Below are 15,768 nucleotides of genomic sequence, written 5' to 3' on the forward strand. Positions count from 1 at the left end.
GCAACTGTTTTTACAGGTTGAATACCAGTAAATTCACCTTATGTAAATCATTGGAGTGGCACAGTGAATCTAACCCTATAGTCATGTAGACTGATGAATGATTTTTGCAAAAAGTACATTTACAGGTATATAATATTATGTCAATAAACTTGAATGTTACACAATTAGTCACATTATTAACCCCCCCCCATTCAAAATGTGCCTTGCTTATTGTTACTTCACTTGGATGTTGCTCTCTTCACTGTGCAGTATGACTCATGCACAACGTTTGTTTTTTGGATTATAGAAAGATTAAGATCCAAAAGAAAACTACAAAATCTGAAATTCCAAAAGGGAAGGGAACAACTAAGTCTTGGGGAAGGATGGAAAAAAAATGACAAAAAATGACAATTATTGGGCACCTGGGGCTGTAAGGAAGTGTAGGCATTCTTGTGTCCATTGACTATGTTTGTATAGGCACAGGTACACAGGTATCTCAATATAACTAGTATGCTATGCTTTGCTGTGGAGAGGTGTGAGGTAGGCTGGCCCTGTGCCTGACCTGTCTTGGTCCAGTTTGGGCCTCATTACATTGATGATGACATATTAATCTAATTATATACTGTCTAACTATATATTTCAATTAAAACCATTATGACCATGGAGATTGTTATTTATCTATTTAATTTTTTTCTTGTTGTTTTTTAATTCTGGCCATTCACCTACTACTGTAGATATTCTGATTTAATGCAACTACATTTGTGTATGTAAGTATGTGTATGTGCATTATTATATTACATTTGAGTGTGTATGAATTGGGGGAATTAGATTGGATCTGTATTCATGACACGTCAATCCAATGGTATGTCCAGATTGGCAGCCAGGGAGAGCTTTGAACATATTATGTTTTCACATTGATCTGCTGATAGAGGAAAGTGTTCATCCAAGCATGATTGTGACTTCTCAACTAGTTTGGAAGCCAATCGTGTTCCACTATGCAACTTACACAAGTACGATGTGGAAACTTGAAGCTTCCAGTGCACAAACACTGAGAATGGACTTCTCAGTGAAGGAGGAGACATCTTGTGTCCAGCAGTTCAACTTCTGAAATAAAAAAAAAGTCCACATTTGTAGATTCTGAATTTTTCAACAAAGGAAAGTTTTTCATTAAGTACTAGCCTAATTTAACCATTTTGTTTATCAGACAAATTATTATTCAAAGCAAAATGTCCTTTTATATCTTAAACCATATCTGGACTGGTCCTTTAATTTTAAGTTATAATGACTATAATTCGCCTATAAGGACTTAAATTAAGTGTAAGTCACCCAAACATGCTATTAAAGGACAGGTTCACACTTTTTCAAGTGTGTCTTAATACAGCAGTCAGGTGTCCATATGAACAGTAAAGAGGTTTTCCTCTCTGTAATAATTCATCCTGTTCATACTGACTATTAAAAGATCTCCTTCAAATGTGCTTTCAATGGAAGTGATGGAGGACTAAATCCACAGTGTGTCCACACAGTCATTTAAAAGTAGATGATCAGCTTCTATTCAGCTTCAGCAGTCTGAGTTAGTCATATCAAGTGATATCTGACACATTTACAGTCTTTTTAGCATCAAATTCCCTCTTAGTGTTTCCCTGTTGAGCTGTGGTGGAAGTATAGTAACAAAAAGACTTTGCTACTAAAATCACTGTAACGTTGAACCAAGACTTGATTTGACTCATTTGTACGACTAAAGCTTCATATTAGCTTCAGATCAACTTTTAAATACATTTTTACACAGAAGGACTGTGGATTTTTATCCTCCATCACTTTCATTGTTAGTGCATTATGAAGGGATCTTCTAATGGTCAGTATGAACAGGAGAAATGAATACAGAAAGAAAAACAGGTTAAATGTTAATTTAAGCTCCTGACTGTTGTTTTAAGACAGAAAAAAGTGTGAACCTGTCCTTTAATAACAGCTAAAACACAACCAAATGCTATCAATATACTTCAGTCATACTCTTTTCTCGATGCACGGGCACGCGCCTCGCTAGTAAACGAGCGAGCGCGTAATCCCCCATGCGCCCGCCCCCTTTCCCTGCGCTGCATTCTGGGAAAGCAAGTTTCTTATCGTTTGGTAAAGATGGCAGGCGTGCAGCCGCCACCCCTACGGAGCCTGGATGATTTCATCCTGAGCTCGGCCCGGTTCGCCGTGCCCGACCTGCGTGACCTGGACCGCTGGAACAACCGCATCATTAACAACCTGCTGTACTACCAGAGCAATTATTTCCTGTCTGCGCTGGGCTTCCTGCTCCTAGTGGCGTAAGTTTCTTTATTCTGACGTCACGTGATCACCCCCCCCCCTTCCCTTTTTATCCTCTGTGTCTCTTATAGCGAACATACTGGAAGTCTGTAGTTAACACTGTGAAGTTATGTGACATTATTCAGAGCTTTCATTGCCTTTGCGTGTCCATTGAATTTATGATAATGAGAGAACGCTGAGGTTAGAATGAACTCATGAAGATAAACGTGAAAGCTTCCTCCCTCTTGTCTTTCTTCTCATTTCACCCTCTCCTCATGTAAATAAAAGAACACAGCTGATCTCCATCATCTGTTCTGTTATGGAGAGTGTGGGAGTGGAGGATGCCAATTCAATTAAAGGGAATGCCACTCATTTGGAGAGCTGTCATTTCTATTGCTGTTAGAAGCCCATCCTTAAACAAAAGCAAGGGGTTAGGATGTCAAATCAGAGGTGTGAAGTTGTGGAGACATAATATGCTGAAGAAATTGTCACTAGGCTTAGATATATTAATGCAGAAATAATTGCGATAAATGCTATTATTGTCATTTGAAGATCATTTTATACCAATGATATAATGTCTGTAGAAACGCATGTGTATTGATTTTTATTCATGAATTATTTACAGTTGCTTTTACTTTGGAGGCTTTTTCCACACTGTCAAAGTATTGTCAACTGTGAGATATTTCACATTAAAAGTCTACCAAAAACCAGGAAGATTTATATATTTGGAGCAGATAGAAGGCTTTTAATGTGAAAACAGTCCTGTCATGATAACTACTTTTATGTGGACGATATATTGTCTCAGAAATAATCGCGATAAACGATATTATTGTTATTTGACGATCATTTTATACCACTGATATAATGATAATAGAATAGAATAATAATGGAAGGAGAAAAATGATCAATGTCATGTCCATGTATCGTATGATAAGTCTACATAGAGACATGATGATAATTACATTACTATATGATAAGTCGATAATTATTGTGACAGGTCTAGTTGTAAAATAATAAATAAAAATTCCAACCAGAACGTAAAGCCCATTTAGGGACAAACAGCACGTACAGAGGTGTTGTGCATCTACAGAGACAGACACCTGAGAGTGTTGTAAAATGACACTGAAGAACGCTCTAAAGAATCAATTGGATTCTTCTTATTGTCAACATATCACATGAAAAGACCAGCAATGTGTCTGAAATCACTCCATATTAACTGCATATTGCACTATGTTTTGGTTTTTGTTGTTGTTGTTGTTTTGCCCACAAAAATTCCCACAATGCAATGAAAAAAGCAGTGTTCATGGCATGTACACTGCATTTGTTAGGGACTATTTCTGTCACAATAATTATGTTATCAACTAATCGTACAGTAATGTAATTATCAACATCATCATGTCTATATATGGACTTATCGTATGATACCTGAACATGACCGTGGTCTTTTTATTTTACCTCAATATTGCCTCACTATTATCATTATATCAGTGGTATAACATTTTCTTCAAATAACAATAATATCCTTTATCGCGATTATTTCTGAGACAATATATCGTCCAACAAAAGTAGTTATCGCGACAGACCTATTTTCAGCAGTGGATTGAAGGTGTGTGTGTGTGGGATTGAGTCAAAATTAACTCCAGTGTGTGTGTGTGTGTGTGTGTGTGTGTGTGTGTGTGTGTGTGTGTGTGTGTGTGTGTGTGTGTGTGTGTGTGTGTGTGTGTGTGTGTGTGTGTGTGTGTGTGTGTGTGTGTTCGTGGTAATGAAGGAATGTATCAGTCAGTGCAACAGTACAGCTCATTCATGTGTTATTAATAATTTTTGGGCAACAATGGAGCTCCACAGTGGAACAATATTAGACAATGGTCTTTTCATGAGATTTGATAACAATAAGAAAAAAGTAGAGTAACACCAGCTGTTTCAACTCTTTCTCTGTGACTGTCTCTCTACTCGCAGGTATTTCCAGCCCTTCCAGCTGTTGGTGGGGGCGATGGTGGTCACCTTGTTGTTCCTGGGCTTTGTCTGGGCTGCTGAGAACCAAGCTCCAATTCGCCGTTTCCGTAGAAACCACCCAGCGGTCTGTGTGTTGGCCATTCTTTTGGTCAGCTACTTGTTGCTGTCAGTGGTGGGTGGCGTGGCCGTGTTCCTGTTTGGGATAGCCTTCCCTATACTGAGTAAGACAGAAATACACACAAAAAAACATATTATTTACTTCCCTTTTATTGCTTCCTAGTAATGCTGATAGTTTTGGATTTATTTGTCATAGTTGAGATTTCTGCTGACACCTCAATATCATATCATATCATAGCAATATCTGGGAAATTGTTGTATTAGCATTGTTTAATACAAAGTCCTAAACTGCTGCTGCTTTTTATGGCATACAGTTAAATACAATAGAATATAAAAGAATCTGATGGAATAAGTGCTGTGGAGATGTACTTTATGCTGTATTTATCAAGACAGCAGTTCATTTTAGAGGTGATGAGTTAAGGGCCGTCCACACTAAGAACGATAACGATAACAATTACAATGTGAACATCCACACTTATGAACTATAATGTCCTGTAAACAGCGGTGTCAAGCATATGCTGCATGTTCCAGCTGTGTCTGCAGCTTATGAAAATAGATTGATGAGGCTATTGATGACCGGTTACTGCTTTATGTTGTACAGAGAAATAAAAAGAAAAGCAAAAGGGTTCACAGGCAGGTGCTTATTCAGCATATAAATCAAGAAAAAAAGAAATGAAGGCCTGGTTCTCTCTGCAGTTGACATAAATAAAGGCCCAGGCCACTATTTGAGAATTTTGAGTAGTTTGAAACTAACTATTGGCGCTTTTCCACTACACAGTTCCAGCACGACTCGGCTCGCCTGGACTCCGTACGGTTCCAGAACAGACCTTTTCCATTACAAAAAAGTACCTACTCAACGTGGGCGAGGTCGTCATAGCACGGCTCCGCGAAACTAGCGTGACTTTGTTTTATACGCGACACAAAACACATAAACAATGGAGGACATGGAGGCAGTGGTGTACTTTCTGCTGTATGAGGCTTCTGTCTCACACAAAGCAAGAAAATTGAGCCTTATGGCTGTAACTATGGTTGTAACGCTGCTGCCGGTATTTAAAAATGCCGGGTTTGATTCTTGTGTGGGACGGCTCATGACTCTTCCAGCGACAACTCTTCTGACCAATCAGCGGCCAGCAGTGTGTCGACGTCACATTTTAGTACCGGCTTGGCTCGCTTGGAACCTCACCAGAGCAGGTACTAAAAAAGGACCAGGTACCAGGTACTATCCCTAGTGGAAAACCAAAAAGAACCGAGTCGAGTCGAAGCGAGTCGTGCTGGAACTGTGTAGTGGAAAAGCGCCATATTAGTACTATTCCAAACTAGAGCCCAACCAATACTGGAATTGTGGGGCTGGTGCTGATACCGTTATTAGGGAGTAAAAGAATTCCATTATTGATATATTGGCCAGTTATCTTGTATATACAGAGTATACGCATAAACACACTTTATTGTCACTTATTGGAAAGCATAGACACAGATACCGATATATATTTGATAGGCTAATATCGGCCGATAATTTCAGTTCACCGATATATGGGTCGGCCTCTATTTCAAACCAACTTAACTTCATTCATCTGTCATTCCCTCCTTCACAGTGGTTCTCGTCCACGCATCGGTGAGACTTCGCAACTTGAAGAACAAGATGGAGAACAAACTGGAGAGCATTGGTCTGAAGAGGACACCCATGGGACTCCTGTTAGAGGCCCTGGGACAGGAACAGGAGGCTGGATCCTAGAGAGGAAAAAGAAGAGGAGGAAGAGGAGGTGTGCAGAATATGGTTGAAGGTGAAGAAATGGATGAGAGCATTACTGCAGGGAAAGAGGAAGAATTAACGAATCATTGGACATGGTGGTTTGGGTTGTTAAAAATTATTCAGAAGTCAGCAGTGAAGGAAATTACACATTCTGTGGTCCAATAGGAAACAGGCAGATAACAAACATACATAGAAATCATCATAACGAACAAATGATCAAATCATCCCTGATCTGTTTTTGCCAAACTTGCACTTTAAGCACGCATTGTTTTGTTTGATTTATTTTGACTAGATTTGTAGTTGCCATACATGTGTGGAGTGTTTTCCGCTTTCTGTTGAGCATATTCGCATTTGAATTATTGTGTGTCTTTATATTAACTTGCAGTCTGCCTGTGTAAATGATTCATACTCCACCCAGCACTTTTGATCTAAATATTGATCTGTGCTCCGTCTGCGTACAGTTGAAATTATGTGAGAAAAAGTTGAAGCATAAAAAAAACACTGAGTAATCATTGAATGCGAAAAGTTCAATATTTTGAGCATAAAGTTGTAAAGCTCAGTGACCAAATGCCTACATATTACTTTTTAACAATATACTTAATGTGTGTATACTAAGTGTTGAATTTAAGTGACTTAAATGAGGTTAAAAGGAAATCAGAGGTTTTACATGAAGAGCAAAGAACAAATCTAATCCATTCCTTCTAATATACAATCACATTCTTAATGGAAGTCTTTGTTCAGCTTAGAAGAGTCAATACAGAATGAACAGGAGCAGAAGTGATGAACTGGTGCCAAATCCCAGTTTTTAAACTAATCCTTAAAGTTGCCCCATTTTCAGCATGTATGTATTTAGAATAACTGCCCATTACAGTCCTCCACTGCTGGTCAAAGGCTCAGTCTTCAAGCGTTGGCTGTTGGTAGCAGCGCCACTGGAACAAATGAATAACTAAACTTAATTCCTTTATAACTGAAATCCTTGTTCCCACATATAAGTACTAACCACCCGGGTTTGTTGGTTGTGGTGCCAACACTTGTGGCCGCTGTATTTTTGCAAATTCCTCCTTGTAATTTTCTTTTTTTTTTTAGGGCGTGCTAGCGGAGTGGTTCTAAGATGGCAAAATGTTGGTGTTTGGTTTGGTGATCTCCTGACTTTTCATCTAGCATCACAGGGTCAACATTGCATTTTGTCAAATACTTTGGTTTATGGCAAAATATCTCCAAAATGAATGACATTCCTATAAGCTTTAGCTATACTTTCTTATTAATGCTCAGCAAGTTAGTGTTAGTGTGCTAATTCACAAAACTAAGAGGGTGAATATGGAAATTATTAGACACACTAGCATTTAGCATTTAGCTCAAAGTACAGTTTCATAGAGTAAGGTATGTGTAGCGCTTTCATCAAGAAAAAAATGCCAGTACTAGTTTATGACAGAATACTTTAAAATATTTTTAAACTATAGACATTCCCATAAGCCTCAGCTGTACTTTGTTTTTAGCAGTTATTAGCAAATGCTAGCATGCTAACACACAAAACTAAGAGGGTGAATATGGAAATTATTAGAAACTAGCTTCTAGCATTTAGCTAAAAAAAAAAAAAAACTCAAAGTACAGTCTTGCATAGTTAGGTATGTTTAGCACCATCATGGTTTATAACAAAATACTTAAAACATTTTTTTTTTAAACTAATGGCATTCCCATCAATCTCAGCTATAGGCTACCTTGTGTTTAATGCTAATTAACAAACGTTAGCATGCTAACACGCTTAACTGAGATGGTGAACATGGTTTCCATTTGTTTAGCATAACATCAGCCTGTTGCCATTGTAATTGAACATGTTAGCATGTTGATATTAGCATTTAGCATGCGCTGTTCTAATTATAGCCTCACAGAGCTAACATGGCTCTAGACTCGTAGTTATTTATTAATTATTATGAATCCATCATACACAGTATCTAAGTCCAGAATGACCACCAACCAAAGCCCTTGTCCCCACTTCCAGTCCATAAATATTAATTCATTAGATTCTTCAGACCCTGCAGTATGAAACAGCTAGCCCAGCATTGCTTCATGGTATTACAGATAGTTCCCTGTTTTGGAGAAATGATGTAGGACTGTTGTCTGAAGGAAAATTAATTAAAGGCACTCCTATAGAACATTTTAAAAAGCACTAATTATGATGGTAAGGTATTTCAGCAGTTTTATAGCAAATTATTTTGTATGAGAAAAGCTGACAGTGAAGGTATTTGAATAATTTATTGTATTGATTTGTTCATAAAACTGTTGTCAAACATGTGTAGGTGGTGAATGTTGAAATTCCCAGCCTGTTGTTAAAAAGCTGGTTTTTCTCTCTGCATTATTTTCATTCCCTGAATATTTTTACAGATTCCTCCTGACCGCTGTTTTAATCCAAGTTTGTGAAACTTGGCTGCAAAAACGTTTCCTCCTCTGTGACGTGCCATTCTGTTCAAAGCATTTTGAGATGCAGAGAATTACAATTTTTGCGTTTATGTTTGAATTTTTGATTACTAATCATATGGTTTACTATTGCCCTGAAGAAACAAACAATGCTCGAAATGACTGTGTATGTGCCATTGTACTTTTGATATTTGCCTTGTACAATTATGTTTTAGACAGTTAGTTGACATTATAAGCCTCATGACAGTTGTTAAAGGACTCTTCAGCAGGAAACATGAACATGTGAGTCTTCTGTAACATGTCTTCTCACTTGAGCAGCTTTCCCTACCACTGGTGGTTTGTCTTGACCTCCTAACCCTGCATCCACACAAGTCAGGTTAACAACACTATATCTAAGCAGAAAGAAATGCCTCATGGTGTAATCTGTAACTTGTAATGATTTGCTGACTTACAAGGATATAAAACATTTTAGCATGACAGTGCACAATTAACTTATTTTACAGGTGATCATTCTGAATGTTCAATGTTGCCTTCCATTCAGCCAAGTGTTTAAATTTTGATTCACCAACACAGCGTCTGGTGGTTTTTGACAAAAGCTGGTAAATACATTTGTTTAAACCACCCTTTTTTTTAAATAAAAAGATTGCTGTCCTGCAGTGTTTATGGTCTATCTGTTTATCCATCCATCTATCCTGTCATACAAATCCAGAACTGGAAAAAAATTAAGTCCGTTTTACTAAAACAGGGTATTTACAGTGTATAAATAGCTAAAAAGCTTTGTGTACTCTCTGGTTTGATCATATGTGGCCTGTAGACCTTGCAGTCGGGCCTACTTCACTCTGCCACGTAGAAACAGTTATGGCAGGAGAGCTACAGCCTGGGCTAGCCTTAGTTAAGGCCATCTCCACACGTAGCCAGGTATTCATAAAAACGGATATTCCCCCCTCAAACATCGTCCACACCAGATCGTTTTCAGAAAGGTTTTCCTCAACAGGAACCCACATAAATACACTGCATAAAGCCTAAACAAAGGTCACACACCTGACGTTAACGCTGACACGAAAACTGAGTTTCCCAAATCTCCACTTGGGTGGAAGTTTTCAGAAATAATCATTTTCAGTGACCTAAAATAGAGTTTTCCTGTGGATGAAAGGCAAAAACGTATGAAAATATATCTGTTTTCCAGAAACCTGGCTATGTGTGTACATGCCCTAAAGCTAAAACTACATGTCCTTACTTGTTTCTCCTTAACTCTTATCTGTAAAAAAAAATTTTTTTGAATGAACCATCATATTTCAGTAAATTATTCCACATAACTAAATGAGGCAGTTGCGAAATCCAATCTAAATGGAGAAAAACAAACCTAGCAGAATTGCTAAAGGTAGCTAGCTTGTTAGCAGAGCTGGGACCACCTTTTATAGCTTTTGACTCAAGCAGTTTATTTCAATTGTGTCTTTATTATACTAAATTCAATTATAAAATTCATGGTTTATTTTCAAATAAATGAATAAGGCCAGAGAAGCTAATTGTAGATTTTGCAGTTGTCCACTTGCATTCTGTGAAGGTTGTGAGTGCTGCAATACCTTACATTACCTGTCTATCTCAGGGACACCGTACAATTAATAAACAAAACAGATCTCAGCCAACATTCAATTCTTTTTTCTGGGTTATTGGGAAAGTCTTCACCACTGATATTTTATGTTATAAATGTTGGTTAGAGATAAAACTGAGGTCACATGATGACACCTAAGCCAGTTCCTTATGCTAAGTGAAGCTAAATGACATGTTCTGAACAAGGAAATGACCTGAAATGTCTTGACTGAATACAGTGAGGTAACATAGGCCAATCAGAATGATTCTTTGACCTCACAAGTGTCTATGGGGAACAGTTTCAGTACACTGAAGGGTTTGTCACCTTAACAGCAGGTGGTGCTCTCTCTCTCATTCTCTCTCTCTCTCTCTCTCTCTCTCTCTCTCTCTCTCTCTCTCTCTCTCATTCTCTCTCTCTCTCTCTCTCTCTCTCATTCTCTTTCTCACACATACACACACATACACTTTTCATAGACAGTTTTTAACTCTTTGTCTCCTGAAATATAGAATTATGACAAAGCATGTCAGACATTTGAAAGTCAAAGCTAAGTTCACTAAGTCAAAATTGGGAGTATTATGTTAACGGGAAACATTCCCCTCTACACATGTTTTAAGTCATTTAAAGTACTCTGTTTGGTGTAATAACTTGTGTCTGATGCCGTTTTCAACAAAAAAGTTGAGTTAAAAATTCTTAAAATTACAACTTCCTCACTGAAAGATCCAGAATGTAAGAATATACAAATCAAAATACTCCCCTTCTAATCAAAAACATGTTTTCTCTTTCCTTCAGTTAGATGTTAATGATGCATACTGGACAACAATTTGCTCCAAATTAGCAATAATGTCATAAATCATGCTCATAGGTTCATTTTTCCCCTATACCCAGCATTTAGTATATCTTTTTTCCTGGTGATACTGGTCTCCCCTTATTTTTGCTTTCAGTTTTCAGTTGAGTCAGGTTGTTAAAAATAAGAGTTCATACCACAGTACATCATGACTCAGTAGGCTGCAGAGATACACAGGAAACACAATGAGGGTGGGGGGACCCTGAGTAGGGACTGAAAGTTGGTTGCAGCTCCCCTTTAGAATAGAAGAATATTGACTATAAAGCACTGAAGGACTTTAGCCTTATATGGAAGAAGCTATTTGTACACTCGAAGACGACGGACATCTGATTCTGTCTTTCAGATTGATGTAATGATGGTTTTTTTTTCTTTAATACCTACTTTTCTCAAGTATTTATAACAACAACCAAGACCACTTTTATGGCAGACTAATAATCAAACATTTATTCATAATTCATGGTTTCTTTCTCACTCTGCAAGTCATCAGAAAATAGAAGACTGTAGCTTAGAGTAATGATATTGGAGAAGAAATACTAAGTCACAAGTTTTAACTAATAATACTAGGTTCATGTTGCATTACAACATAAGTGGTTACTTTATTACTCCGTGTAAGTTAGGCCTACATAGGTTCATCAGAGGGAGAGGCTTATAGGGATACAACAGCTTATGGAAATGTCCTGTTTTAAAGATTTTTTGGAAGAAATTTTCATTGGCATACTTGGTATATTTCCTGCTGTAACAGGAAGTTTGAAGAAAAACATGATAATCTGTGATTTTAAGGTTTTTAATTCATGGTGGGGTTTTTTTGTTTTTTTTAAAGCATTCACTACAAGATGGAAAAACAGTTTCTATCCATCCACAAATCCATCATCACACTGAACTCTGCTCTGAAATCACATACACACACACACACACACACACACACACACACACACACACACACACACACACTCACACTCTCACACACACACACACACTATAATCAATATCACGTCAAATCTAGCTATGAACATCCTTGTGCAATTATTTGCTACTTATTTATTTATTATCGTTTACACAAGTGCAATATCTTTTACAAGTGCTAATTTTATACGTATTGAGGTCCATTTCATTTTTAACTTTTTTTAAAGCATATGTTGGTAATTATGTGAATGTGAACTGTGTATGTTCTGATGAGTATGTGTGTGATAAATCTTTCTTTTTATGTATATATCTTGAGTTCCATTTTTAGGCAGTGTACTGAATTTACACAATGACAATAAAGTGATCTTGAATCTTACTTGTGTGTATATGCCAAATATATCCTACAATTGTAATCATCTCTTAAAACGTCTTTCTAATTTGCTCTCTATGGAAAAATCCAATCACTTTGACAAGATGTGGGACTCATCCATAAACATCCTGGAGAAATAATAGTTGGTACTCCCCTCTTATTAATTCAATAAAACACATCACAAATCTGTCTGTCCCTCACACGCTCCTTAATAAATATAGCCTCTCACACACATTTCTATCTCCAGATAGTCCCTCTAACACACAAACACAGTTGGTGTGTATGTTTTTCCAGGGAGGAGTTGCTCCCACGTCATCGGGGGGGGGGGCAGCTTTAAAAAGTCCCCACCCTCCCGAGACCAGCCCAGAACAGAAACTGAAGCAGAGACAGTGAGACAGTACAGCAACAGAAACACACTGACACACTGCGCTTTGAACAGACAGACACCACCTCTGGTAAGACACATACGATCCTGAATCCTTATCTTTAAAACTCCCATAATAAACTCAGATTTAAATAGGAACTTAATATAATCAGTGATTTGTTACGTTGCCGATTTGTAATAGATAGTAGAATCACTTAAACGTTATTATTTCCTGTGATTTTCTTATAATCTAATGCTTGTGCGCTTCCTGAGTGAGTTTACACTGTCGGTAGTGCGCAGCTGTGTTTTCTGCGCGTGTTTTAAGACTATTTACGTGATATCTTCATATTGTTTCCTTGTCATGAATGTAGTCTTATCAGTTCAGCATCAGCCAGTGAAGAAACATTGTTCAACCTGTTGCGGTGAATGATCGTCAGTTTAGATTGCCTTGTTATTGACATGCTATGTTATTCATTTATTTATTTATTTAAATTTTCTTAAACAACAGGAAATGTGACAATCGGTGCAGAAAGGTAATGATATGTAAAATGCAGCCGGACAATTGCATTAACGTAGCCGTTACGTTAGTGCAAAGGTATTGCGTTATAAATTGCTACAACATACTATTAAACATTAGAAAAGTTATTATATTGTAAAATAGCAGCCTACATGGCATAATGGCATAATATTAGACCACAATGAATGCGGGTTTTACACATTTATCCACCAACTTGGACATAGTTTTTTCCCATCTTCATTAAAACATACACACAGCACTATAACAACACAGACAGGAGTATATAATATAATACACACAATGTAACCAGGCAACCAGGGAATGATAGATGCATTTCTTATATATGTTCTTTGTTGATATCCTGGCTGTGACACCTTCCCACCCTAATGTTACATCAGACAGTGTTACCATGTGGCAACATTTAAGCGCACAATACAGAATAACACTTGACAGGACCCATGTGTTATGTTAGGTTAGATGATAGAATCAGCTACTCTGACCTATATTAAGAAAACATATTCTGTGTATTTTGGGCAAAGAGGTTTTTCCTCCTCAAGCTCTTGTAACAGTCAGCTGTTCCAACACAGTTTCTGTAAACAGATTACAATAGCATTGAAAGTTTACCCGGTGACAAGGGAAGGAGGGAGGAGACCGGGATAGGGTTTTTCCAGGCAAACAGTAGCAATTACATCATGTGGCTGTGAGTGACTAAGTCAGGCTCTGCGGGGTAGAGGCAGGTGGTTACCAAACCCTTTTCTAGAAGTAGGTCGAAGTTTCTGAAAGTACAGATAAAGGCTTCCTTTTTTATCTCCTCAAACAAACCTTCTAAGTCCCTCCCCTCTCTAGGTCAGACTGCACTGACAATGGAAGATTATTGTTGATAACTGGCGTGCCGTTATTATCTTAAGTACAGCTGTGGCAGTGTTATTGGCAGTTGTAAAAGTAGTCATAATAGCACTAATTATAGGGTGATGGTGGAAGTGATAGCAGCAGCAATAGTAGTTACAGTTAGGAGAGTTCTAGAAGATATAGTTGAAGTAATAGCAGGTGTGGTAGTAGTAAGGTAGTAGTAAGTATAAGTGATAAAAACCATTAGCAGTGGTTGAAGTATTTAGATCCCTTATTTAAGCTGCAGTACAACCGTATCAAAAATACTTTATTTCAATTAAAATTCACACATTCATAATCGTAACCTAGTTAAAGGTGCAGTGTGTAGAATTTAGTGGCGTCTAGCAGAATGGACTTGGCAGAAATTAAATATTCAGTATGTTTTAATTAGTGTATAATCACATGAAAACCTTAGAATGAGCCCTTTATATCTACATAGGGAACAGGTGCTCCTCCACAGAGGCCGCCATGTTGCATCACCATGTTTCTACAGTAGCCCACAACAAACAAACCAAGCATTTACTGTATGGAGGGCCATTCATGGCTATTGTAGGTTGTTCTACATGCTTTGTAGGAGAAGAAGAGGGGAGGGTTAGTTAAGTGGTTGCAATCTGCATCCTTACCACTAGATGTCACTAAATCTTATGCACTGGTCCTTTAAGTAAAACTACTGATATATTAAAAAACTACTACTGGAATAGTCAGTCCTAAATTTGCCTGGTAAACACGTGGACACCACTAATATATGAACTTCAGAGGTACTGTTACAGAGCCAGGCTAGCTATTTCCCAAGTGTTTCCAGTCTTTATGCTAAGCTAAGCTAACTGGCTGCTGACATGAAACTGGTATCTATCTTCTTAGCAAGTAAAAATGACTAAAGGTGCTGTTTCTAGCTTCGCTGGTATGACTTAAGAGATAAGACTTGCCGCATTAATGTTGTTTCTATGACAGTAGAATGAATATCTTTGGGTTCTATGCTAGTTAGTTGGTCAAAACGAGACATTTGAATGCATCATTTTGCTGTATGGAAAATTGTGAGTGACATTTTTCACTTCTTTTTATATTTTATAGACCAAAAATTGAATCAATTAATTGAGAAAACTATAGTCAGATTAATTGATAATGGACATAAATGTTTATTGCAGCCATTACAAAAAGTATAATTAAGTGCAAAACACATAAACATCATGAATTGTTTGTACTAACTTGCATAGTCTTTGTGTAACTTGTGTAAGTCCTCTTCTCTGAAGTAAGCTTGTCTCTTTCTTCACAGGAGGAAAGATTTGTGGCGTCTCCGTGTTGTGGATGAGCCTGTAAGAAGATTATTCTCTTTGTTTCAATATATTTGTCATCACAATCATCTCTGATAACCTCTTAAAAAAACAGCGTCTTCTAATCTTGGACATCGAGTAACTCATCAGAGCAGTTTGGTAAAACTGTGGTGCCTTTCTGCTGAGAAGGGTGAGGTTACTCTACAGAAACATTCTATACTCAAGAGACAAGAAGTCTCCACTCTCTACTAGTGCAATTGCACATTATAATTTAATATAAAAACCAAAGTAAAGAGTTATTTTTGTAGTATCAAGGACAGTTTTGATAAATTTGCATTGGCCCAAAAGGGAGAGGCCAAAGGGAGGGGACTGCCCCTCCACTTCATCATATAGATAAGTGCCTGACTGAGTTCCTAGGGTCTTTACACCTTGCCCAAGGACACTTCAGCAGAGACCTTCGCTGTGGTGGTGACCAAGCTGAAACTTGAACATTGCTAACTTCGTAAGCTGTCAAACC

At 37.6% G+C, this 15,768-nt stretch overlaps 1 protein-coding gene across 1 annotated transcript; it reads left to right on the forward strand.

Moving 5' to 3' along the window:
* Positions 1–2,004: 2,004 nt before the first annotated feature.
* Positions 2,005–9,153, forward strand: praf2 (PRA1 domain family, member 2). The gene is made up of 3 exons (XM_062438671.1): positions 2,005–2,288; positions 4,225–4,442; positions 5,931–9,153. The coding sequence occupies exons 1-3, from the start codon at positions 2,110–2,112 to the stop codon at positions 6,068–6,070; spliced, it is 537 nt and encodes a 178-aa protein (XP_062294655.1). The 5' UTR covers positions 2,005–2,109; the 3' UTR covers positions 6,071–9,153.
* The last annotated feature ends 6,615 nt before the right edge of the window (positions 9,154–15,768 follow it).

Source organism: Scomber scombrus, chromosome 18, assembly GCF_963691925.1.
Source record: "Scomber scombrus chromosome 18, fScoSco1.1, whole genome shotgun sequence".
NCBI lineage: Eukaryota > Metazoa > Chordata > Actinopteri > Scombriformes > Scombridae > Scomber > Scomber scombrus.